General features: G+C 41.1%; 2 protein-coding genes, 1 long non-coding RNA gene and 1 pseudogene across 7 annotated transcripts in view; 2 read left to right on the top strand and 2 right to left on the bottom strand.

The window, feature by feature from the left end:
• Nucleotides 1-3417: 3417 nt before the first annotated feature.
• LOC127490815 (U4 spliceosomal RNA) lies at nucleotides 3418-3540 on the bottom strand (annotated as a pseudogene).
• A 1776-nt stretch (nucleotides 3541-5316) lies between these two features.
• Nucleotides 5317-24676, bottom strand: MFAP3 (microfibril associated protein 3). 3 transcript variants are annotated; one of them, XM_008255292.5, is made up of 3 exons: nucleotides 24540-24676; nucleotides 12128-12585; nucleotides 5317-8648 (listed from the first exon to the last, which is right to left on the bottom strand). In XM_008255292.5, the coding sequence occupies exons 2-3, from the start codon at nucleotides 12420-12422 to the stop codon at nucleotides 7855-7857; spliced, it is 1089 nt and encodes a 362-aa protein (XP_008253514.3). In that variant the 5' UTR covers nucleotides 12423-12585; nucleotides 24540-24676; the 3' UTR covers nucleotides 5317-7854. The 3 variants fall into 3 exon arrangements, with proteins under 3 accessions (XP_008253514.3, XP_017196696.3, XP_008253515.3); XM_017341207.4 differs by having other exon boundaries at nucleotides 24261-24557; XM_008255293.5 differs by having other exon boundaries at nucleotides 24301-24557.
• Nucleotides 8648-12586, top strand: LOC149126125 (uncharacterized). Its single transcript, XR_016236394.1, has 2 exons — nucleotides 8648-9642; nucleotides 9994-12586. It is a non-coding gene; the product is annotated as an uncharacterized LOC149126125 (long non-coding RNA).
• FAM114A2 (family with sequence similarity 114 member A2) overlaps nucleotides 24639-26846 on the top strand; it is a 38567-nt gene continuing 36359 nt past the window's right edge. The window contains exon 1 of one of the 3 annotated variants that reach the window (XM_008255291.5): nucleotides 24639-24673. The gene's annotated coding sequence lies outside the window, so the exon portion shown is untranslated. Of the gene's footprint in view, nucleotides 24973-26846 lie in introns of all 3 variants that reach the window. The other 2 variants (XM_002710326.6, XM_051844404.3) reach the window with 2 other exon arrangements.

Here is a 26846-nt window from a genome sequence, read left to right as displayed (position 1 = left end):
GAAAAACCATATGATTATCTCAATAGATGCAGAGAAAGCATTTGATAAAATACAATACCCTTTCATGATGAAAACTCTAAGCAAATTGGGTATAGAAGGAACATTCCTCAACATCATCAAGGCAATTTATGACAAACCCATGGCAAGCATCCTATTGAATGGGGAAAAGTTGGAAGCATTCCCACTAAGATCCGGAACCAGACAAGGATACCCACTGTCATCATTGCTATTCAATATAGTTTTGGAAGTTATAGCCAGAGCCATTAGACAAGAAAAAGAAAACAAGGCCAGCGCTGCAGCTCAGTTGGCTAATCCTCCGCCTGCGGCGCTGGCACCCCAGGTTCTAGTCCCAGTTGGGGTGCTGGATTCTCTCCCTGTTGCTCCTCTTCCAGTCCAGCTCTCTGCTGTGGCCCAGGAAGGCAGTGGAGGATGGCCCAAGTGCTTGGGCCCTGCACCCGCATGGGAGACCAGGAGGAAGCACCTGGCTCCTGGTTTCGGATCGGTGCAGTGTGCCAGCCATAGCGTGCCGGCTGTAGCAGCCATTTGGGGGGTGAACCAACAGAAGGAAGACCTTTCTCTCTGTCTCTCTTTCTCACTATCTAACTCTGCCTGTCAAAAAAAAAAAAAAAAAAGAGAGAGAGAGAGAGAGAGAGAGAGAAGAAAAGAAAGAAAAAGAAAACAAAGGGAATTGTGAAGGAGGAAGTCAAACTATCCCTATTTGCAGATGACATGATTCTATATATAGGAGATCCAGAAGACTCCACTAAGAAACTGTTGGAACTAAAAGAAGAGTTTGGTAAAGCAGCAGGATATAAAGTCAATACACAAGAATCAACAGCCTTTGTATACAGAGACAATGTCACAGCTGAAAAAGTTGTTCTAAGATCAATCCCACTCACAATAGCTACAAAAGAAAAATCAAATACCTTGGAATAAATTTTAACCAAGGATGTTAAAGATCTATATGATGAGAATTACAAAACATTAAGTAAAGAAATAAAAGGTACAAAAAATGTAAAATCTTCCATATTCATGGATTGGAAGACTGAATATCATCAAAATGTCCATTCTTCTGAAAGCAATTTACAGATTCAATGTGATATCAATCAAAATACCATAGACATTCTTCTCAGATATAGAGAAAATGATGCTGAAATTCATATGGAAACACAGGAGACCTTGAATAGCTAAAGCAAAATTAGACAACAAAACCAAAGCCGGAGGCAACACAATACCAGGTTTCAACACATACTACAAGGCTGTTATAATCAAAACAGCCTGGTACTGGTACTAAAACAGATGGATAGGCCAGTGAAACAGAATAGAAATGCCAGAAATCAATCCAAGCATCTACAACCAACTTATATTTGACCAAGGAGCTAAAATCAATCCCTGGAGCCAGGACAGTCTCTTCAACAAATGGTGCTGGGAAAACTGGATTTCCACATGCAGGAGTATGAAGCAGGACTGCTACCATACAACTTATATGAAAATCCATTCAAAATGGATTAAAGAACTAAATCTATGACCTGATACCATCAAATTACTAGAGAACATTGGGGTAACCCTGTAAGACATTAGTACAGGCAAAGAGTTCTTGGAAAAGACCCCAGAGGCACAGGTAATCAAAGCCAAAATAAACAAATGGGATTACATCAAATTGAGAAACTTCTGTACTGCAAAAGAAACACTCAGGAAAGTGAAGAGCCAACTGACAGAATGGGAGAAAATATTTGAAAATTATGCAACTGATAAAGGTTTAATAACCAGAATATATAAAGAGACCAAGAAAATCCACAACAGCAAAACAAACAATCCAGTTAATAAATGGGCCAAGGACTTAGACATTTTTCAAAAGAGGAAATCCAAATGGCCATAAGACATATGAAGAAAATGCTCAGGATCACCAGCCATCAGGGAAATGCAAATCAAACCACAGTCAAGTTTCACCTCACCCCAGTTAGAATGGCTTTCATACAGAAATCAACAAACGACAAATGCTGGTGAGGATGTAGGGAAAAAGGTACCCTAATCCACTGTTGGTAGGAATGTAAACTGGTAAAACCACTATGGAAATAAGTTTGGAGAAACCTCAGGAATCTGAATATACCTATCATATGACCCAGCCATCCCACGCCTGGGAATTTACCCAAGGGAAATGAAATCAGCAAATACAAGGGTTATCTGCACTCCCATTTTTATTGCAGCTCAATTCACATTAGCTAAGACATGGAATCAACCTAAATGCCCGTCAACTGAAGACTGGATAAAGAAATTGTGAGCTATATAGTGTATGGAATACTACACAGTGGTAAAAAAAAATGAAATCCAGTCATTTGCAACAAATGGATGAATATGGAAAACATCATACTTAGTGAAATAAGCCAGTCCCAAAGGGACAAATACCATATATTCTCCCTGATTTGAAATAACTAATAGAGGAAATCTGTAGAAGTGAAATTGACACTTTGAGAAGCAATGACTTGAGTAGCCCTTGTCTTGACTGTCAAGAAATTTTTTTTTTTTAAATTAATGGAGAATGGGACTGGGAATGGGAGAGGGAGGAGGAGGTGGGGTAGGCGTGGGGGGATGATGGGAAGAATCACTATATTCTATATTCCTAAAGTTGTACTTATGAAATCTGTACTCGTTTAAATAAAAGGTTTCTTTGGGGAAAAAAAAAAAGTCTTCCTAAAAGTCATCTCCTCCAGCTTTCTTATAACTTCGGGAATTAGACATGCAACTCAGTTCTGTCAGCTGAGTAGTAGAAATTGGGTGAGGCTTCCGGAAAGCTATTGCTTTTTTGATAAAAAGGTACAGAGTAAGCTGCTGTGCTTTTGTCCTTTGACTCTTTCCTTCTCCCTGTCTGGAACGGAAATATGACTAGAGGTGAAATTGTCGTAGCAGGTGCTGTTGGTGCTTTGCCCTTAACCCCCTGACTCTGTCCATTCCTACACTGACCACAGGCTGACCAATGAGAGCTCCTATGACTTTCTTCCTGACAACTTTTCCTGGCTACAAAGTTATGCTTCACCTGGCTATAGCAGGCTTCAAGTATCAAGGTTAGTGACCCTGAGAGTAGCTCTTAATTAATGACAGATGGCAGTTGGATGGATAACTATTCCAGCATTTTGGTTTTTAGGTAGGACAGCTGAGGCATGGGCTACACACACTGATGGCAGAGATTATTTCCTGAGATCCCTAGCTGGAGTGAACACCAGCAATAACCCATTGATGAACACATCTGGTATTAGCTTTTCTCTTTTCTCAACTTCATACCTTTCTGGGAACACTTTCTACTTGCTACTTGCACTTGAATCCTTGAAACCAGCACAACTGGGTTTCTATGTCATACAGCCAAATACAACCTGAGAATTGTGGAGTAACTTTGAGTTGACTACAAATGCAACCAGTCATTAGTTGAAAATAACTGCTAATATTTCAAGTTGTCACGGCGGGGTATTGGTAAAAGTTTTCAATTAGCAATAATGGCGCCTCGGATAAACCTCATTGGCTATGATACTGCCACTGCGCAAAGCTTGAAAATAACTGCTAATAAAAATGACACTGGATGCCTGGGCCGCAGCTCAATAGGCTAATCCTCCGCCTTGCGGTGCCAGCACACTGGGTTCTAGTCCCAGTCGGGGTGCTGGATTCTGTCCTGGTTGCCCCTCTTCCAGGCCAGCTCTCTGCTGTGGCCCGGGAGTGCAGTGGAGGATGGCCCAAGTGCTTGGGCCCTGCACCCCATGGGAGACCAGGATAAGTACCTGGCTCCTGCCATTGGATCAGCGCAGTGCGGCGGCCATTGGAGGGTGAACCAATGGCAAAAAGGAAGACCTTTCTCTCTGTCTCTCTGTCCACTCTGCCTGTCAAAAAAAAAAAAAAAAAAAAAAAAAAAAAAAAGACACTGGACTCCGTCACTAGCCCTTATATGGTATGGCATGTTACAGTTAATGCAGAATTAGTTTTATGTTGCTGCATTTAATCCTCATGTTAATTCTTAGAGGCAGTTGTGTATTATTAACTCCTTTTTACTTAACCCCAAGAGGCTGAGTCACTTGAACACAGGTTTCAAGGCTAATGACAGACTGAAGTAAAGGAATCTTTCACCATATGGATAGGAGCTGGGTTTTGAATCTGAGACTGTGGTGTAGGTAATGGGTCACACTACCTACCTGCTCCCATTGCCTCCCTCTTGAGATCATTTCTTTTCTGTGCCCACTTCCTATTACCATACATTAGCCCTACCACAGCTGCCTTGTCACCCTGCCAAATCTAATTATATGCTTTACATTCTTATCACATACTCTGTAAAACATGGAGTATATCCTTTTATCTCTAGGCCTTTGTTCAAGCCTTTGCCTTTACTGGCAATGTTTTTACTTCAGCACTGGGAAATTATCAAAGTTAGGGCCATGGAGCATAATTTAGTATCTGCAGGTTTGTTGTGGGTAGGATATTCATCTGAGTGTGGCTTGCAGCATGAAGAAAATATAGATGCTTAGTAAAAATACATAAGGTTAAAGTGGGTAGAGATGGTGGAATCCACATCACATGCAAAACTCTTGTTTAATCACTGGGCAGGTGTTTGGCTAAGGTGTTTGGGTTCTAGTCCCGGTTGCTCCTCTTTCAGTCCAGCTCTCTGCTGTGGCCCAGGAGGGCAGTGGAAGATGGGCCAAGTGCTTGGGTCCCTGCACCCACATGGGATACCAGGAGGAAGTACCCGGCTTCTGGCTTTGGATCGGCGCAGCGCCGGCTGTAGTGGCCATTTGGGAGGTGAACCAATGGAAGGAAGACCTTTCTCTCTGTTTCTCTCTCTCACTGTCTAACTCTGCCTGGCAAAAAATAATGTTTATGTGGTCAACATTTTTTTTTATTTTTATCTGAAATTTATAAACACTCATTTATTTTTTTTTTTTCATGAGAAACTAGGAGTTAAGATATAAGGTTGAGCACTTTCAACATTCCCAGCCTAGATAAGAGACCACTGTGACTCAGAAAATACAATATACTTGAGTTACAATTGCTGGTATGTGGAGACAAGGTTAGCACCCAGCAGGACAGGGTGGGTTCTAGAAAACAAGCATGCAGTGCTTTTGTGCCATTCTGAGACCCAACAAATTGATACAGGGTGAAATTACAAGCAGGGTGTGGCACGGACTGGACCGAGGAACTCACAGTGGCTGTTGGACTGAAGGGAAAGCAGGCTGCAAAACACGTGGTAATCAAATCACCTATAAACACATGTAGGGTATCAATTAAAAAGATGCTTTTCTGGTTCTGCACTGGTAAGGAATACATTAAGGTGCTTAAATGTTCAGTTTTGGTAAATTTATTTTACAAAGTGATCATTTCATTTTATAAGGACAATAAGGTTCATTAAATCACAATACAAAATTTACAAATGAGATGACAACTATTTTAAATACATATTTCTGCATAAAGGCATTTTTCAATAACTATAAAATCTAGCAAGACAAAAAGATAAATACACCACAGTTAACATTAGACGACTGTTTTAGTTTGCAATTTAGGTTCAAAACATTAAGGATGATACAAAAAGATAACATTAGGCTGTTAATTAAATATGAAATATTTGATACAAAAAATTTCAGGAAGTGTTGCTTTTCTCCTCCTGCAAATGAGCTTTTTCAAAAGAATACCATCTCTGATTAAGTTTTGATTTAGTTTAATTCCTCATAAATGGCACCATAATGTGGAAGATTTAAAGTAAACTAGTTACTTTGGCCACCATATCAGGTCACCGTTATGTTTCTAAAATAATTTGTCCAGGATACACTAATGTACTTAAATATAACTGTGCAAACTTAGTTTTTTAAATACTTCCTCATGTGGGGTAAAACTATTCTATATAATGTGACAAACTACATTCTAAGAGATGATCAGAAACTTCTACGGTACAACAGGGTTTAAGGTATTACCTGATGATGTGAGGGATATTGAGGGGACTGTCCCAGACAAGGAATTTAAATTTTTTTAATTTTTCAAAAGAAATATTGTAGGAAGGGAAAATGTGTTCCATAATCCATGATATGTTCAAGAGCCCTTGCTCTCACAGCCAAATGTATGAAAACTGTTTTCCTTGAAGAAGTGTAGGTCTATGAGCCAGGCTGGGCAAGCTTTGGCTAAATGGTAGCTTTTGTTTGGCTCTAGAGGTCTCCATGGAAACAGCCTGAGAGACAGAAAGGCAGCGCTATCATCTTTATCCATAATGCCATCTGATAAAACTGCACATTGATTCACTCATGCAATCCGGAGCAGGTGTGTTATTTCTCACAATCCTCGACAAACGGAGGCATGAGTTCTACTGGTCACACTTTGAATTTCTTCCTCTAGTTGAAACCTTCAATTAAAATCCTGATAAAAACTCTGCACATTTCTCTCAGGAGCCTCTCAAGTATCGCGTCAATAATTAGATGTCAAATGAGGAAATGTGAAGCACCAAGTGGAGCTCCACTGCCAGATTCACCAAACTTCCCACAGCTGAGGAAATTCTTCTGCAGAGCATTTACAATTTCACCCTATCTGATCTCAGCCAGGCAGGAAATGCCATCTTAAATGCTTATTATACACAGCTGAACCAGGTGGCACCATGCATTGTTCTTCTTCATCTTTTTGCCTATATCTTTTGTGTGTCTGTGTGTTTAATATGGTAACACACTAAACACAGTTGTCTATTTCTGGCAAGAGCTTCTCAGAAAGGCCAGAAAGGCAGCCCTAGCTCAGTTACCTATCTGAAATACACAAAAACAAAACCTCCACAATAAAATATAAACAAAACAAGGAGGCATGCAACCTTTAGCACCATATTTCAAACCAAAGAGGGCAAGAGTGTTGACAGAGGTGTAGAGAAACCCGGTTCTTGGGTATCTCCTAGAATGGGATCCCAACACAGAACCCACAAGTAGAGTCTAATACTTTAAAAAAGGGAAAGCCTGAGAATTCTGTTAACAGAAATATCAAAATCCATGATTTATCAGACAAAATGATTTGACCTGTTCTTATTCTAAAAGCATCAAAGACACTATTCCTTAGGAACAAATAGCTCATGCTGGGAGATCAAATGGGAAATCACTGCCAGCCTCAATGACCTAAATGACATCTCTGTTAAGTTAGAAAGACAAGATGTTCCCCAAGAAGGACCGAATGACTCACGGAAAGTAGTTTGCTAATGAGCAATTACTCTCTGATATCGGTAAAACAATAGTCATTGCTACATTGAAGATTCAACTTAGCACATATAATTGTATACTACACATGGTAGAACATCTAAATAATATGCCCACACCTATGTGCATTATGGCACTGGTGTGGAATCTAGATCCCAGAATAACATCTCAGCTTGACCCTTCCCCCAGAAAGGGAATAGAACTCTAGGGGAAGGATTTACTTAGAGATATACTGAAGTTTTTGGTGGTTTGTTTAGGGAATGGGTAAGAAGTTATACAGCTAGAAACTTCACATTTCAAGTAATGCAAATCCCTCACATTACTGATGGGAAAACTTGAGGCTTCAAAGTAAGGGTCTGATCTACCAACAGAAGAAATGTGACCAGAAGAGAAGCCATGAGACTCCTAGTTAAGCACTTTTCCCATCACATTTATCTCTCAGGCTCCCTGAACTTTTAACATGCATCATTTAATCGGGTTTGAGGAAAAAGACTGAGAAATATCAGATAGGAAAAACCCTGCACTTTATCCAAGATTTTGGAAATTCACCTTCTAATCTGCTTACTAACGAGGGGAAAATCCTAGCCATTTTTTGGTAAAAATGTTATTTCCTGTAAGAAACAGGCCCCTTTCTGAAAGCTGTTTTTGTAGGTAGTAGGCTAGCTCACAGCTGCGAGTTTTCGTATGCCCCATCTTTGTAGCTGGAGTTAGGTTCTGCAGATCCTGTATCATCTGGAGGGTTGAAATGAGCGCTGTCTTGAGAATCTGTACCAATACTTTTCGTCTCTGACTGAAGGTGGACAGAAACCTGAACTGCTATCTCCTGGCCTTGTTCATTCAGAGAGCCATCATCTGAATCTCCTCCTGGTGAATTACTCCGCCCCATCTCCGGGTTAATGACATAGATGCCACCCTGAGCATCCAAGGCCGGTCTCTCTTTAATTCTTTCCCCTATGTCGTCAGGGTCATCCACTCGCACAGCCTCAAACATCTCCTCAACAAAAGCTCGGCAGTTCAGAATAAGGGGTGGAAGAGGAATGCTTCTTGCCAGTTCTTCTATGTAACGTGCAAACTCCATGGTCTTAAATTGTGTGACTTTGGCAAGCTCTAGGGTCTTGGCTGATGTGATGATGGGGATGCGTTTTGCAATCTCAAAGGCCTTTTGAAGTTTCTCAGCCCCTTCAGTTCTAAAAAAGTCATTGATGGCCTTCTCTGTCTTGCGAAGATGGCTGCTCATCATGCACAACCGTGTGACATTCAAGATGAGAGTGATTGTAAAGGCAATCAGGCAAACAATCATGTAGTAGACACTCATGTCTCCTGAGGTGAAGATAATTCGCAGGGTGACAGAGTAGGAGGCACGAATTGGAGACGTGACAATACATGTATAGAGCCCACGATCTTCAAAGGCTACGTTGGTAATATTTAGGAAGTTATCAGAAACCAACCATTTTCCACCTGGTAATCCAACAAAAATGAAAAAAAAATTACAGCATAAAGAATATTATCACTGAATATGCTAACTGTCTCATTGGTATGCTCTCTCTTTATAAAAGTATTTTGACTTAACTCAGATTCTTCTGTTTGTTTCAGTTATGTAAAAAAAAAAGCAGACTGGTATGTCCGCAGTCAGAATTTAATTAGCCTAGAATTTAAAAAGGAAGTAAGATTTTTGTTCCTGCCACTAATAGCTACCACAACTTGCTTTTCATGGGTAGACATAAAAAGCCTTTCAGGGAGAGAGGTAGGTACATAATACTAAATCACTAATCTTAGCAAAAAAGTTTTTATTTGCATGTGTATCTATATCACACTCTCCATCTATACATTTTCATATACTAGAAGCATATGCCACAGAAGTAACAAACAATGGTTATTTCTGGGCTAATGGGTTATGAATAATTTTCATGTTTTTATCTAACTGTTCACTTTCTACAATGACATTATATAGCAAGAAACAAAAGTTATTTAAAAAAAACCGCTAGCATTTAATATACTTGTTCAACTGCTTGCTGGCTAATCTGGCATGCCTTGTAAGTGTCAATTTGTTTTGTTAGGAATGGTTTGTTGATGATGATATCTTGATTTTCTGGCAAGAATAACTGAAGCATAAGCCAAGGACATACATCACAAGTCAGGATAAATGAACATGTTGGCAAAGAGAATAAAATTGTCCTTAAGATGTGTATGCTTGTTTTAAACCTAAAGTACTTGGTCTCTCTTTGGTTTATAAAGATGTCCTCATTCAGGGAACACATTTATAAAAGTACATAAGTGTATAAAAAATAAAGCATACTGACCACCCGCCATGATTCAACATCCTTTGGTGACTTGGCTTTGCCTCCACAATTTTCATCTTGTGGCAAATTCTTAAGAGTTCTCTCTGCTTTAACTATGTAAGGCATTCAAAGAGGCTAATCTGCAGTATGAGTGTGTGTCCTAAGAAATGGAGGTGGTGCCGGCGCTGCGGCTCACTAGGCTAATCCTCCACCTTGCGGTGCCGGCACACCGGGTTCTAGTCCCGGTCGGGGCGCCGGATTCTGTCCCGGTTGCCCCTCTTCCAGGCCAGCGAGTGCAGTGGAGGATGGCCCAGGTGCTTGGGCCCTGCACCCCATGGGAGACCAGGAAAAGCACCTGGATCCTGGCTCCTGCCATTGGATCAGCGTGGTGCGCCGGCTGCAGTGGCGGCCATTGGAGGGTGAACCAACGGCAAAGGAAGACCTTTCTCTCTCTGTCTCTCTCTCTCACTGTCCACTCTGCCTGTCAAAAAAAAAAAAAAAAAAAAAAAAAAAAAAAAATGGAGGTGGTATGACGGGAGAGGCTGGTGCATTACTTCAAATCTTTGTCATCCCCAAGAGTCTAGGGTTATGGATTATTTTAGTGGCACATAAACAGTAAGCACTCTGGGTTGTGCCCCTTTTGTTAACACCCAAACTTATCTAATTATATAACTATCTTTAAGAACTGTCACTTCATTAATGCAAAAGAGGAGGAGAATATGTAAGCTTCTATTTTATGAACTTGGAGCTATAAAAAGGACACCCTTTGAAACCAAGGTATGATGAACTATATAGACTCCATTCATCAACCACTGCATTATGACCAAAATCTAGACTCTAGCTTACTTGCTGGTAATAGCTCAAGATTTATGAACCTTATATGAGACAGACATGCTCTTTAAAATCCTCTCACTTGAGATTCATAAAATTTAATACAATACTCCAGGGCTGCTGCTGAAGGCATCCATGATAGGTATTAGTGGTTTTCAAAGTAAAGGCAAAATAGGAAACCAAACTGCCATTCCACTTGGCTGGTCTCGTTCTAATCTAAGGTTTTGTTTACACAGCCAGGCCATAATGATCACATTGACTGAATAATTCAAAACCTTAGATACATTTAGCTAGGATACCCTAGAGCCCAGAGGAGACAGGAGTCTAGTTCAGTGAGTTCAAATGCACATGATGTTCAAAATATACATTGTGGCCACCATTCCAGAGATTCTGATTTAACAAGTACATATGTTAAAAAGGCTGATTAACGATTTAAACTCTTCTTGTCCTTGGTGACCAGTGACTTGTCTGCAGAGGTTACAATATTTGGCATATACTTCTGAAGGAGATACTGCTGTCTCCTTTTCTATTTTCCACCCCAATATGGATAACCAATATCCTTTATATTTAAGGACGTTAAACTATCTACCTAACAAAACAGAAAAGGTGGACTTTTCTTAAAGAATAGTCTATGGGGAACCTAGAATTGATCTCTATCTCTTTGGCTTTTCATGATGAGTTCTTTTTGAGATACTTTATAACTCAGGTACTCATTAAAAAGATTTTTCTAATAGAAAATGATTAAGGAAACAGTCTGGATTAGGATGTGTTCACAGGTCCAGAAATAGTAAAATTAAATAAAAACCTGTCAAATGGGAGACACTGGTGGTTGCATTATCATCATGGTTCTGAGTTTTAGGACTGAGTATCAAAAAATGCAAGAGAAACTTTCCTGTTTCCCTTTAAGAAATAGAATAGAAAAAAATGGAACTATGTAGAGTTCCTCAGTACCTTTCTAATTCTCAGAGGAACTCAAGGTTTTATGCAGAGATTTACTGTCATTTTAAGAAATACACTAGGCACTGGTATTGGGGCACAATGGGTTGAGCTACCATTTGGGATGTTGGCATCCCACACTGAAGTACTGGTTCTAGTCCCAGCTGCTCTGCTTCCGATCAACTCCCTGCTAATGTGCATGGGAAAGCAGTGAATAACCGCACAATTATCTGGGTTCCTGTCACCCACATGGGAGACTTTGATGGAGTTCTTGGCTCCTGGCTTCAGACTGGCCCAGTCCTGTGGCCATTTGGGGAGTGAACCAGTGCAGAGAAGATCTCTGTCTCTCCCTCTCTGTGTAATTCTACCTTTCAAATACATTTAACAAATAAATCAATAAATCTTTAAGAAAAACAGTAAAAAGAAACATGGATTTTCTCTAATATTTATAGGAACTCATTTGAGAGCAAATAATTTTATATTAATGACAAATTTCTGAAGTCTAGCCAAAACCCTTCTTGATATATTCACAATGGGCCTCTTCATTGAACTTCACACTGGAGTGAAGGTGAATGGTTGCCTGCACAGCTGTATGCAGCAGTGCTGATTTAGTCTACCTTCAATGAAGGAAACCATCAAGAGAAAAGAGCTCATTGTTATCATGTAAATACTTTTTAATTTATAACTATTCTTTATTCTTTTCTTCATTGAAATAATTATAATTACTTTTTTTTTTTTCTTAGAGGTACAACACTCCAGGCCTTTCAAAAGTTTTAAGCTATTCATCCTGGCACCTCAATCTTTTGAGATTTCTCATTGAATATATCCTGAAATGAAGAAGATAGAACAGGAAATGAGTCATCTTGATTAATTACACCTTGGCACAGTTACCTCTGCCTCTGCCATCCAGTTGCTGTCCTTTTGAGTTGTACCAGTGGACATCTTCATAGTGACTGATTGTGAGAAGACACTCGATGGAAACACTAGTTCCTTCTTTGGCTATGATGACATCATCACCCAAGTGCGAGCCTGTTGAGAGTTCAAAGCTTCGGGGAAATGATGCATTGTAAGAAGTATCATTTGTTCCCAGTGGGACCATTTGGCCGAATTCCACATCTTCTAAAACAAAAGCAGCTGGAACAGTAACACTCACCACTAAAATGAATAAGCAGCAATGCAGCTTCATGGGAAAATGGAAGAAAAATCTTGTTTAGATTTGGAGAATCCAAAAGCTTTTATACAAAGGTACTGCGTGTAATTTATTGCTTGGTAGGAAGTTTTCCAAAAGAGTGGTAGATCCAGGTATAGATTAAAGTCTTCAGGATTAAAAGATGAGAGTAGAGACCAACCTGAAAGAAAGCCAACTGAGTTTAACCAACTGAGATTCATAATGGGGTAAAACTCTGTATATTCCAGAAATAAACAGATGTGACACTGTTAGAGTAAATGGTGCTCATACAGAGATGGGAGAAAAAGCACTGAATTAGCAAACAGCAGACCTAGATTCTCGTCCTAGCTTTGCAACTAACTAGCTGTTCAATCCTGGCAAGTAACATTCTCTCTGGGCTTCTGTTTTCTCATCTGTCAAATGAGAGATTGGATGAGATAAACTCTAAGGACTCTTCTAGTGCTAAAAGGCTATGATTTTATTTCATTCTGACACACTGTATGCAACAGGGAGCCAATGAAGCTAAAATATTTAGTTTAATGATCTTTTATTTCAACCTGTACCGCTACCATCTGTTGTCATATCAATAATGTAAATCAAATAGCATATCATAATCATAACCATGGAGCTCAAAATTTGAGTAGCACAGTACAAAGACATATTAAATATAAATAATGTAGGGCACTTATGGTAGTTTTTTGTCTTAATGTTAGGAAGAAAATTGTATTTTCTGCATATACATAAATTGTTATTGACTTACGAGGCCAAAGAAGCTCCCTTTTGGGCATGAATGTTAGACAAATGAATTTTCCTTTAATAGTTTGATCAATATTGAGACATAATAATACAGTATATTTACCAGTTTATAAGAATACCAAATTTCCAGCTGTTAAAGTCTGTAAAATTAGCTAAAGTAGCTAAGAAAAGAACTGACACCTGAAGTGTCTAATTGGTAGAAATGGAAATATAAAACAACAGGGAAAGGTAGTTAGACAAATTTAAAAGAGCCAAATATCATTAATAAAAAGCAAAAAATCATCCCAGTCTAAGAATCCATGTGTTTATGGTCACCTTCCTGGTAATTTGATTTCCTTTTTGAATCACCAACTCTCAAAGGAAAATTTCAACTCCTACTTGTGTAAAACATGGGAGGAACTATCTAGCTTTATTTCTTGTAAAGATCCAAGATAATTAGTTTTGGAAATGACATTTACCCACCTTTATACTTACACAGAGGCTGTTTGATCATAGAACATAAAAAGCAATGGCTCATTCCATTTTGTCATTAAACTCAAAGTCTGAATTATATTAAGTTGTAAACGTCATTTAATTTTTATTACCTCTGAAACGATGATTGATTAATGACAATAATTTTCTAATTTTTTAAGACTTAAAGATGGGCATTTAGAATAAAACAAAAAATTTTAGATCTAGTCTATACATGATAGACTGAACATGTTTATTTCCATTTCTTTCTAAAACTCCACATAAATGACACTGAAGAAAAAAAGACCTGAGAATAAGAGGGAATCTTAGAAATGATCCAATCCAATCTATTCCACTCACAGTGACTTACTCCTTAAGATTATGCTGGAAGTTAGTAGGAGAATTCAGATTAGAACCTGGTCTTTTTAAGGAATGGGTGATGGCAAAAATAATAGAAACAAAGCTTACTGAATGATAGCCATATGCTAGGCACTGGGCTAAGGGCTTGACATGTAAACTCTCAAGATCATTTTCATTAAAAGATATACAACAGTTGGAAGATATGATTTTATCCTTTTTTCTAGACCTGTGGTTCTCAATGGTGATGGGCTACGAGTGTTGATACAGTGCTTCAGGCTTTCCCTAGGACTTTGATAAGTTCCCTGTAGGTTGAACAGAGTTGGTATTTTCTAAACCTTCATTCATTGCTTCTACTGTCAGTCTTTTGATTTTTTTTCATATCTGAGTATCTAATAATTATTTATGCTTTTTCTTTAACTCATTATTTTATCTGTATACATATTAAAAGGAAACTATGTATGGTTAAAAAAACTGAACACATAAAAGCACAAGGAAAACAAAGTGTTATTACTTTCAGAGACATTGCCACCTACTTCAAACTCTAAGTTGCTGGCCTACTATTTTTGTAGGGAATCAAAAATACAAAGAAACAAAAACCTCCACAACCTCTAGCTTACTTTTTTTTTTTTTTTTTTTTTTAGATTCTATTTATTTGAGAGATAGAGTCACAGACAGTGAGAGGGGGAGACAGAAAGATCTTCCATCCACTGGTTCATTCCCCAAATGGCTGCAAAGGCTGGAGCTGAGCCTATCTGAAGCCAGGGCTTCTTCCAGGTCTTCCACGTGGGTACAGGGGCCCAAGCACTTGAGCTACCTTCTACAGCTTTTCCAGGCCATAGCAGAGAGCTGGATTGGAAGAGGAGCAGCCGAGACTTGAACTGGTGCCCATATGGGATGCTGGCACCACAGGTGGAGGATTAACCTACTGCGACAGAGCCGGCCCCTCCAGCTTATTCTTATACTGCCTCATTTCTCATCCTGCCATCTCTTTCCTCCTCACTCTTTCTCACCACTGAGTCTAGACTGGAGGTACCCATTTTTATCTATTCAATGCTACCTACTGAGCACCTACTATGTGTCAATTTACTGTCCTATAGGCAGTGTCTCTGCCTTCTTGGAGCCCAGTCTGGTAGAGACTACAGATACTAACTATATACAAAAGTTGTCTAAGGGAAAATACAGGCTGCCATAAAAGGGCCAGACATGGGGAGCTAATTATCACAGAGGACCACCCTGAGAAAGTGAGGTACGCAGCAGGACCTGAGGGGTGAACGGGCATCAGGAATGGAAGTGCTGGAGCCGGTGCTGTGACGTACTAGGCTAAGCCCTCACCTCTGTCGCCGGCATTCCATATGGGCTGTGGTTTGTGTCCCAGCTGTTCTTTTTCCAATAAAGCTCTCTGCTATGGCCTGGGAAAGCAGTAGAAGATGGCCCAGCTGCTTCAGTCCCTGCACCCATGTGGAAGTCCTGGAAGAAGCCCCGGCTTCAGATAGGCTCAGCTTTGGCCATTGTAGCCATTTGGGGAGTGAACCAGTGGATGCAAGATGTTTCTGTCTCCCCCTCTCTGTCTGTAACTCTACCTCTCAAATAAATAAATAAAATCTTTAAAAAATTAAAAAGAATGGAAGTGCTCCAGGTAGGATAGGGCACTAGAAAAGAACAGAGGGGTCATTGGTTAGAAGGCATTCAGGAAAAAGCTTTAAGTACTGACAGTGAGAGGTGGCAGGTCAGAGAATGCCGGGTCTGATTCTTTGTTCTGCTGGGAAGATGGGCCCATGGTGAAATCAGAGATGGACTTCAGCTATTATAGTGGCCAAAGAGAGTGCAACATGAGGATGTCAAAGACCAGAGAGGCTAACAATTGGAGCAGAGCCAACTAGAGGAATGGTCACGTTCCCCGAGGATCAAGGCAGATGGGGTAGAAGAACTCAAAATAGACGTAAAGAATTCACTCTTCTCACTCTGAGATCCAGGAGCTTTGGGAGAATGAACAGGCTCCATGCGAGAGGCTACAGGGCCAGTAGTGTCCTCAGAAACAAGGGGTTGGCACACAGTCCTGCTGCATGCAGTCCTGTTTTCATGTAGTATCCCTGAGCCTCCCTTCAAGGCCTGGCTATTCCTCTCCCAGGATCCAGAGCATATACCTGGATAGAAGATGGCTTCTCCCTGACTCCCCAGAGCCCTCACCATCTGTCCTACTTACTCACCTGGCTCTGGTATGTGCTGCTCTGTACTGCTAGTCAGTCTACTCCATCTCACCAATGAGCCCTGATTCAGGCACAAGGACCTCCTTTTATTTATTTATTTATTTATTTATTTATTTTTTGACAGGCAGAGTTAGACAGTGAGAGAGAGAGAGAGAGAGAGAGAGAAAGGTCTTCCTTTTTCCATTGGTTCACCCTCCAAGTGGCCGCTACGGCCAGCGCGCTGCACCGATCCGAACCCAGGAGCCAGGTGCTTCCTCCTGGTCTCCCATGCGGGTGCAGGGCCCAAGGACCTGGGCCATCCTCCACTGTACTCCCAGGCCACAGCAGAGAGCTGGACTGGAAGAGGAGCAACCGAAACAGAATCCGGCGCCCCGACCGGGACTAGAATCCAGGGTGCCGGTGCCGACAGGGACTTCATTTTTTACTGCTCTACAACATAGCTAGCACATGCTCAATAAATATTTATTGATGGAGATTAGTCTAAATCTGATAAACTATGTGACAGGTCTTCATAAATTGAACATTGTTATGCAACAGGGATCCCAATTATTCAAACTGACACACTTTTACTAACATTTACTATAGCCTTTGCGATAAAAACAGCCAACAAATAGCCTCAGAAGACCTTTAGTACCTAACTAAAGGCATTCTTCAAACTGACTACCACCCCTCAATGTCTTCACTTGCCATCTTGTTCTACAATATAATGGTGAGAGTAAAAGAGCACCAAGTTCAGTTTCCAAATTGGGAAGAATATCACAGTCACCTACACATCTTGTTTAATTTTACACTTCTGGGTCACATACAAGACCTAGTGAATAAGAATTTATGGTATTTAATTAGCTCCCTTGGTGATTCTAAGACAGAGTCCACGGACTAGAAAAGTAGTGTTTTCCTCAGCAGCAATCCTGCCTAATGGTTTTCCAGACCAAACATTTCCAACAACAGAGAACTACTCACTCACATTCCATTCTGGATTTAGATAACTCTTAAACAGTGTAACTGAAGATCTCTGATAAAGGCAAGGTAGCACAGGAGACTCTAGAGACAGAGTCCCTGGATTTGAATCCTGGCTTTGACTAACCAGCGTTGCAACTTTTATAAAAGACTCACTCTCTATGCCTCAATCCCTTCATCTTTAAAATGGGAAAAATAATAGTACTTATCTTTACTGCATTACTATGAACTCTGATTGAGATAGTATACATAAAATTCCAAGTCTAAGAATCTTAAATAAGCTCTACAAAATCATATTTTGCTTACTATGGATCAAACAGGCCTTGTAAGTGGAGCTGGGACCCCACCCATGTTGTTACATTGTTTTTACATGTCCTGAGTTTGCCAAGGAGAACCTCTTCTATCTACTTAGCCAGTGACTGCTGTTTGAGCCCTGGTTCTATCTTCTTGGGTCCAGAAGGAAATCAATCCATAGACTGACTAATAAGAGTCTTTGTTCTTGGAATTAAGACACATGTGGGTCAGACCATTTGAAGAAGAGGCATACAGTGGGGCCAAAGAAGTTGGGTTTTGGCCACTTACACAGACAAGTTGAGAGAAGGCACAATAGGGATTGAGAGAGTGCTAAGACAGGACTGAGAGGGCACTTGAAGAGGGGCAGGTACGGAGAGAGAAAAACAGACTCACGCATGTTACTCTGCTTCTGACTCCAACACATTTTTTTCTTTTTAAAGAAATAAGCATCTCTATTCAATTTTCTTCAGAGACTGAATGTGTAAATAAGAAAGCAAATGGAGAAATGATTAGGTAAAAGAAAAAACATGAAGTTCAGCAAAAGTGATTGAACTGTGGCTGTGGCTACAGATAATCCTCACTATGGATCTCTATTCTCCTTACACACTGGAATGTCGCCAGCAAACTGGCCTGTGCGGGCAGGATTGCAGTTCCTGTTTTGTACAGACAGTCACATGACGACCAGAAGTTTAGAGAAACTCACAAAACAGGGTACAGAAAAACATTATGAGCACCTTAAACTGCTCTTAGGCCAAGGGAAGCACAAGAAGCTGGGTACAGTGATCTCCTGCTAGGGCAATCAGGTCTTGTAACTGCCTTACATGCCATCAATACCAGGCACTTCATACTCACACAAGTGGCATCCTGGATTCCAAAGACTTCTGACAGGAACTACTAGGAGACACACCCATGTGCAGCTAAGAGGCTGTTGGCTAGTTGTTTGACAAAACACAAAGTGGGGGGAACCAGGATATCCTTGATGTATTTCCCAATACACAGTCTTCTCTTAGGTAAGCTGGGTTGGATAGGTTTCTGCTACTTGAAATGAGAACTATCTCAACTGCGATGGTTTCAGCAGCACTGATAGACCTGAATGATCAGGATCTTTCTGCTCATTCTAGCCTGACTTTAAATCAGCACAGAAGAATCAGGGGCCCATCACATGCAAAATGAAGTACCAGGTGCTGTGAGCACTGCTCAGGTGACTTAGGACACTATCCTATATCTTCAGGAATTTACAAATTAGCTTTGACAGAGGTAGAGGCAGAAACAGCTAACAACATACAAGGCACTGTGAAAAGTAACAGAGATGTGTAATTGTCCTGTAAAGGCAAAAGAGACAGGAGGAACTGATGAATTTTAGAAATGCAATTCACCTGTAAGTTTGGACTTCCCACAATAATATGCCTGTTATTGTGCATATTATGCAGCTGACATCTGAAGTGGGAAAACTGAGGGATCCAAAAGGAAAATCAAAGTGCCATCTTCCTGTACACAGAGAGGGCTCTACTCTGCTTGTGGATAAAGTTGCTTGGTATGAATTTTATATTAGCTTTCTTCATCATTAATAGTAATATAACAGATAACTCCTTTTTCATCTTTTAGGTATTTGAGAATAAAAGCTTTGCTAGGATCATGAATAATCAGAAATGTAGATGATTTTACCCTAGAAAACCATTCTGAATACTATTTTAAAAAAGGAGAAAGAAGAGAGCCTGTAGCTGTTATCCGTAACAGATTGCCTTGTTGCTGTTCTTGCCAACTTCTGAGAGAAGAAACATTTCCATTCTGTTCCAATTTTCTCAACATAAGTAAATAAGGAAGTGATGTGGCTGATTTCCGTTCTGATGGCTCAATATTAAGTTGGCTGAGGAAGCTGCTGTTTGCAGAAAGAGTTCTGGGATAACTCAAATGGGGAAAACACTGATACCCAGATGGCACTGCTTTTTTGCTCCAATTATACTGGGATATTAATGCTTCCTTCTCCATAATTAAACGTGTTCTAACTGTATTTACAGCTCATCCACTCTTCTCTGCCTGCACTGTCATACTTGGAAAATGGAGGAGTTCCTACACACTGAGCACACAAATTGACAAAGTGGCATTCTGAATTGGCAAGAGGGAGAAAGGCAAATGAAGAACAGATTGTTAGCACTACTCTATCCTTTGCAATGAACAAACACAAAATTGTTCTGCTTATACTCAAGTATTGTTTTAGGGAATCTGTATCATGAAAAAGGTTAGTAATACTCAAGCAGAAATCACCATTTTGAGGCTCATTTATTTAAAGGTTTCTAACTAAAATAGCCCTTATCCTCTCAGTAGTATTTTGGAACCATCATGCACCTCAAACTTCAATACATATTCTGGCACACTAAGAAACATCTTTTTTGGTATTTATTTTTACTAGAGCTTTGCTTCTAACCCATGATTACTTCAGTTAAACCTGTGACTTTTGTCCTTTTTGGCATAAGCATGAGTAGAACAGTTACTGGGTGCAAGTAACAACAACAAAAAAATCAATGAAACAGGCTTAGATTTATGATTCCTTTGACCACAATTCTTTCTTCTATAGTATGGTGTTTTAAACTTAGTGTGTCTAAAAGAGAACTCCTCACTCTTACTCTTAGATCTATTTGTCTGGCATGTAGATTGGTGATAGCCACACAATTTTTCTAGTTTTAAAATACCAACATTTTAAGATTATCACAGCTCAGTGACTGGGAGAATGGGCTATGCAGTTAAAGTACCTGATTTTACCCCTGAATGAAGCCATGGGTTCCTGAGGTCTTAAGTTTTCACATTGAATATGATTATAAACAGTAACTAACTCATTAGTGTGGGTAAATTATAAACACATGCTATTGCTATCATTATTGCATCTTCCAGATGTCCTCAACACAGACCTAAGCAAGGGAAGGCAATTTTAAAAGCTAATGGTGGCCGGCGCTGCGGCTCACTAGGCTAATCCTCCGCCTTGCGGCACCGGCACACCAGGTTCTAGTCCCAGTCAGGGCGCCGGATTCTGTCCCGGTTGCCCCTCTTCCAGGCCAGCTCTCTGCTGTGGCCTGGGAGTGCAGTGGAGGAAGGTCCAAGTGCTTGGGCCCTGCACCCCATGGGAGACCAGGATAAGTACCTGGCTCCTGCCATCGGGTCAGTGCGGTGCGCCGGCCGCAGCGCGCCAGCCGTGGCGGCCATTGGAGGGTGAACCAATGGCAAAGGAAGACCTCTCTCTCACTGTCCACTCTGCCTGTCAAAAAAAAAAAAAGCTAATGGTGACTTTTCGCTGACCATTGAGATAAACTTAAAATTCTGGTCTGGCATTCATAATTTTCCAGGAATAAGTCAGGCTGCAGAACGGAAATCAGGAGATAGAGCCCATCAGTGCCTGTGTACACAATAATAGCTGAGGCCAAGTCTGGTTTCCAGCTGCACCTCTATCACTAGTTAGCTGTAAAGTACTCTAGTAGTCTGTCTCCTCATCTGGAGGCTAATTACCATCACGGCTGCTTTCTCCACTTAATTTTTTTTTTTTTTAAGATTTTTATTTATTTGAGAGGTAGAGTTACAGACAGTGAGAGGGAGAGACAGAGAGAAAGGTCTTCCTTCCGTTGGTTCACTCCCTAAATGGCCGCTATGGCCAGAGCTACGCCGATCAGAAGCCAGGAGCCAGGTGCCTCCTCCTGGTCTCCCATGTGGGTGTAGGGGCCCAAGCACTTGGGCCATCCTCCACTGCCTTCCCAGGCCACAGCAGAGAGCTGGAATGGAAGAGGAGCAATCGGGACTAGAACCCAGTGCCCATATGGGATGCCAGTGCCGTAGGCGGAGGATTAACCTAGTGCGCCATGACGCCTGCCCCTCTGCTTAAATCTTATAATCTTCCTCACTTTTTCTCCTGGGCAGAAAGCCTCAATGAGGCTTGTTTTACTATTCTCTCTAAAAGACTTTAAAGTACTGGGTTCTAGCTGTTCCTTTTGCTTTTAACTTTCTGGCCCATTCATGATCCTCTCTTTAACATAGAACTTTAATTTTTTTTTTTTTTTTTTTTTTTTTTTTTTTTTTTTTTTTTTTTTTTGACAGGCAGAGTGGACAGTGAGAGAGAGAGACAGAGAGAGAAAGGTCTTCCTTTGCCGTTGGTTCACCCTCCAATGGCCGCCGCTGCAGCCGGCGCACCGCGCTGATCCTGGCAGGAGCCAGGAGCCAGGTGCTTTTCCTGGTCTCCCATGGGGTGCAGGGCCCAAGCACCTGGGCCATCCTCCACTGCACTCCCTGGCCATAGCAGAGAGCTGGCCTGGAAGAGGGGCAACCGGGACAGAATCCGGCGCCCCAACCGGGACTAGAACCCGGTGTGCCGGCGCCGCAAGGTGGAGGATTAGCCTATTGAGCCACGGCGCCGGCCAGAACTTTAATTTCATCTTATTTGAAAGCCTTCTCATAAAGTTTTAGTTTTAGATGAGTTTCTATCAGTCTTTCACCATACTCAAAAGTATTCTATGGTAAGACTTATCACAGTTTTCCTCTTTTTTTTACCAATTAGTTACCTATTCAAAAGACTGTAATGTAAGCTGGCATTGTGGTGCAGTGACTTAAGACCCAGTTGCCCTGCTTCTGATTTAGCTGCTTAATAATGAGCCTGGGAAAGCAATGGAAGATGGCCCAAGTCCCTGGGTCCCTGCCATGCACGTGGGAGACCTAGATGCCGTTCATGGTTTCTAGCTTCAGCCTGGCTCAGCCCTGTTCTGGCCATTTAGGGTGTAAACCAGCAGACAGATCTCTTTCTGTCTATTCCTCTCTGTCATCCTGCCTTTCAAATAAATTAGTAAATCTTAAAGAAAAAATATCTGGAATGAATAACAGTCTAAAAATCTTCTTGGTCTGTGCACTGGGCCACTGACTGTTGTAAGTGGTCAGCATTTTGAGTTCAGACTCTCAACAATTTGGTAGTCAGAAAGGTGATGCTGCAACCTTCTAACTTCCCAGAATTTTAGGCTCTGGAAACTTAATACAGAGATTTGAAGATACAGCTTTCTTGATTTTATTAGATGGAACACTCTAAGGTAGAGAATTTGATCTATTTCAGATGTTTGCAACTGTAATTTTTACATCAAATTCATTTTTGGTGCTTTTAAATATGCGTATTTCTGGGCCCTATTCAGATGTACGTGGCATCTGCATTTTTACTGTGCAGATGGGTTGCAATCATTTATAGATCAAGCCCACTTTTCTTTTGTCATGATAATACCATAATGCAGCAATTCCCAAAGGGTGGTGCAGGGATTCTATGGTGTCCCTGAGACTTTTTTCAGAACTACTTTAATAGCAATACTAAGACATTTGCTTTTTATCCCATCTCATTCTCACACAACAAGGTGTAACTTTCCAGAGGCTATTATGACGAGTAATATCACAAGAGAATGAATGTAGGGGATATAAGATTTTAGCTGTCTTCTATCAAACCAGATATTTAAAGGCAAAACAATGCCATTTTAAGTAGCTTTAATTTTGAAAAACATCTTTTTTAATCGCTACTTAAGCTAACATGTAATGAGTTTACTATTTTAAAATGAATTAATAACTTTTTTGAAAGGTCTGTTTTGGGGGTCGGCGCTGTGGCTCACTTGGTTAATCCTCCGCCTGCGGTGTTGGCATCCCATATAGGTACCGGGTTGCTCCTCTACGGTCCAGCTCTCTGCTGTGGCCCAGGAGGACGGTAGAGGATGGCCTGGGTGCTTGGGCCCCTGCACCCGCATGGGAGACTAGGAGGAGGCACCTGGCTCCTGGCTCTGGATCGGCGCAGTGCCGGCCGTAGTGGCCATTTGGGGAGTGAACCAGGGGAGGGAAGACCTTTCTCTCTGTCTCTCTCTCTGTCTATAACTCTGCCTGTCAAATAAATTAAAAAAAGAAAATGAAAAAAAAAAAAGTTCTGTTTTGAGGTCCAAAATGGTAAAAACTCACAGCTATGTTTAAAAATGTAAAGAGATTCTAAGACCAAAAGGTTTGAGTGCTGCTGCTGTGCTCATTATTGGCAGCATTTTAAAGATTAAGACAGTCAAGTGTCTTACCAAGATTCCATACTTGAGACTCAAATTTTATGCAGTTTTCACTACAATAGAAAATAAGAGGAGGTTGTCTACTTTATACTTATACATATTTTGTCTTTTTTTGGAACAGGCATTTAAACAAGTTCCCAAGGATACTGATAAATCTAAATTTAGAAAACCACCATGAAAATCAAAGGAAAACATCCAAGGGTTTAGGAAGTGATAACAGTTTTATCTGCACATTAAGACAATTCTCAATGCTGACACTCCATGGGGTTGGAAGCCCTGACTTCTTTAAAGGCCAAATCTTCTCACCTCTCAGGGATTCAGTTTTTCATATCCGTAGCACTGTCTTTCCTGGCTCTGTCACTCTGCATTTCATGCAATCCCTCTGCTCCAGGGCAACTGAATCTTTATGATGAGGGGTCAGAGGTAATCTTAAGTCCCTAATGAGAGCATGTCACTCTTCTGTTTGCCACTGAGATGCAAGTTAAGTGTCAAACTCCTTCCGCTGACTTAAGAGGCCTTACGAGACTGGGTGCCCAAGTCTCAGCCCTCACCTCCCTCCATCCTCACCTTGCTGTTTTTGCCCAGCCATTGTGGCCTTTTTCTTTACCTTGAGCCTGGAATCTGTCACACCATAAGGCCTCTGCACTTGCTACTCCTTCTGCCTGGAATGCACTACCCAAATCTTCGTAAGGCTTAATGCTCCCTCAAATCGTTCTTTCACATCACCCTATTTTTTAAATTTCTTTAAAGTACTATCAGCTTGGACACTCTTGTATACTGACTTGCCTATGGTCGGCTTCGCCAGTGAGAACGTCAGCTTACTTGGAAGGTGGGCCCGCGTTCCCTCTGAACCGCTGTGTCCCCAGCTCCCAGGGTAGCGCCTTTCAGGTATTCGGAGCTCAGTAAAACCTTCGAGGAGAGAACTGCATCCAAGCCAGGCCTTCAAAAGCATGGCGGTCACTCCATCCTACTTCACATCGGAGCCGGACCACCAGCTCCGAATCGAGCCTTCGTGCCCCTAGTACCTCCCTTGCAGAGATCCCCAGCGAACCCTCACTCACCGGAGCGGCGCCGACCTCCTTCCGGCCCGAGTGGCTACTTGACCCGGAAGTGTTCTCGAGCAGTCGGCCCCGCCTCCACGCTGCCGGAGTACTTCCGGCACAGTAGCAGCAGCGAGTCGGCGTCGGTGATTGCGGTGAGGGTGGCGGCGGGCTAAGTGCGGGGCTTCCTGGGATGGGGCAGCCGGGATGTGAGATCCGCAGAGGCCGACCCGCGGTCGAGGTTGTTGGGCGGCTCGGATCCGGGGGAAGAGGCGGGTGCGGGCGCTGTGGGACAGCGCTTTGCTTATCGAGGCACTGTTTGTGTGAATTCTCGTCGTCAGCGTCAGATAACTTTGTTGACCCTGCGTGTCCTGTTTGGGAAACGCTCCTGGACGCGGGAAGACGTGAAAGCGCCTGTTCTGCTGGTGTGGAAACAGCCGCCTTGGTAACGACAGTAAGGATACAGATAGCCGCGACGGGCACTAATAGCAGCTGTTACCTCGTGAGAGGTTGTGTGCCAGTCACTGTCCCGGGGCCCTCGCACACGTCGCGCCCTGGAGTCTTGAGAGGGACGTACAGCCGAGACGCACTTGAGTTAACTTCACAGTTGCTGCAGCACAGGCTTGGAAGAGAGTCTAGCTCCACAGCTGGTGCTCTTAGCTACTAAACCATACCTTTGTCCTCTCGGTAAATGGGAGGAAGTATCTACGTGTATAAGTATGCTTTTTTTATTTCGTAAAAATAACAGCTCAGCTATCCTGTGAATGCCCCAGCAGTTGGGGTTTTCTCCTCCAATTTTAATAATAACACATCACTGAGTACCTGGAAAACCTACAAAAACATTAAGTAGTGTAATTTTACCTACCCGATATTTATTACCACTTTTTTTTTTTTTTTTTTTTTTTTTTTTTTTGCCTTTCCAGCTGGATTATGTATGAACCCATTGAGGATAGGATAGTACCGTTATCCTAGTAATCATAGTAACGATAATTGTAACGATAATATAAACAGCCATCGCCACAAAAATTCCCTTCCAACTTAGCTCAGAAGTCTGGAACAACCTAAGTGCTCATTAAAGATTTGTTGCACAAATGAGAGAATAGAGATAACCAGTGCTTAGTACTTGTGAGTAGGTCTTTCCAGCTTTTTATAAAATCACATGAATTAAATGTATGGAATATGTTTTTTATGTATATCCTCCCAACAGTATGCTGTAAAAAAGAGCATAAGATAGTAAAAAGAAAAAAAAATCCAGAAAGTATTCATCCCCACAAACCAGTGATTGAACTTTGTGCAATAATTGTGTAGTCTTACCTGTTAGGCTCTTGGAGTGAGTTGAACTGAAATTGTGTTTATATTAGTTTTTCTTCTCAAAGCTTGATGCATAGTAGGTACACAGAAAATGTTTACTAGTGAGTGAATTTACTTTGTAATTCTAAATTGGTAAATCAGTTGGTAGTTGTAGCCATATTAGATTTCTGTATGTTTTTGGGAATGTATGAGGATTCTTGAGGAAATTCGTGAAAAATGGTATGAAAATGTAAAGTTGTTTTGAAATCCTTGCGGGTTTTTTTTATGGTATGCATTTCCACGAATTTTAAAAAGGCTGGGGCCTTTGCATCAGTTTCAAACATTTTTTTTGCACCAAAATAAACTTTTAATTGGTTTTCACAAAATTTCGCAAGTACCCTCATAAGGCACATGTGTATCTGTGCCCATATAGTCTGGGCTCCATGGTGATTTTTCAATTTATTCTCAAGTCTTATGCTTCCCCATCATTCTTCTCCCTGCTATATTAACTATTTCAGGTAAATCTGTATTCCACACTGTCATAACTAAGCTTTGAGCTTTCCCCTGTATTATTTCTATACCTTTAATTCTCTTATTGGCATCCTCATCTGTCAAAATCCTGAGGACCCTTTGAGACAGGTAAACTCAAAGGCATTTTGCCTGTAGAGCTTAATCAGGTAATATAAATGAGTGAAGTAGATTTGGGTAGAAATTATGGGTAACTGGATAGCAGTGCCCTGTTTAAAAGAGCCCATCAAATCAAAGGTCTGAATTAAAGATCTGAGACTATGAAGTTGTTGGAAGAAAATGTGGAGCAAAAACTCCAAGACATTGGTCAAAAGGGTGACTTCTTGGACAAGACCCCCAGAGCACAGGAAACAAAAGCAAAACTAAACAAATGGGACTATAGCAAACTCAGAAGCTTTTGTACAGCAAAGGAAATGCTAGAGTGAGGAGATATTTAACAGAAGGGGAAAATATTTGCAAAACACCTGTCTGACAAAGGATTAATATCCCGAATATATCAGCAATATGAAA

This window comes from Oryctolagus cuniculus, chromosome 6 (genome assembly GCF_051225735.1).
Source record: "Oryctolagus cuniculus isolate XC-2025 breed Fujian yellow rabbit chromosome 6, ASM5122573v1, whole genome shotgun sequence".
NCBI classification, from domain to species: domain Eukaryota; kingdom Metazoa; phylum Chordata; class Mammalia; order Lagomorpha; family Leporidae; genus Oryctolagus; species Oryctolagus cuniculus.
This window is presented reverse-complemented; position numbering and strand designations above follow the sequence as displayed.

What these genes read in the sequence shown, in the direction of transcription:
- MFAP3 (XM_008255292.5), bottom strand. Translation starts at nt 12,422, where the DNA reads ATGAAGCTGCATTGCTGCTTATTCATTTTAGTGGTGAGTGTTACTGTT. An exon ending in ACTGGATGGCAGAGGCAGAG is followed by an intron (nt 8,649 to 12,127) that starts GTAACTGTGCCA and finishes TTGGATTACCAG; the next exon opens with GTGGAAAATGGTTGGTTTCT.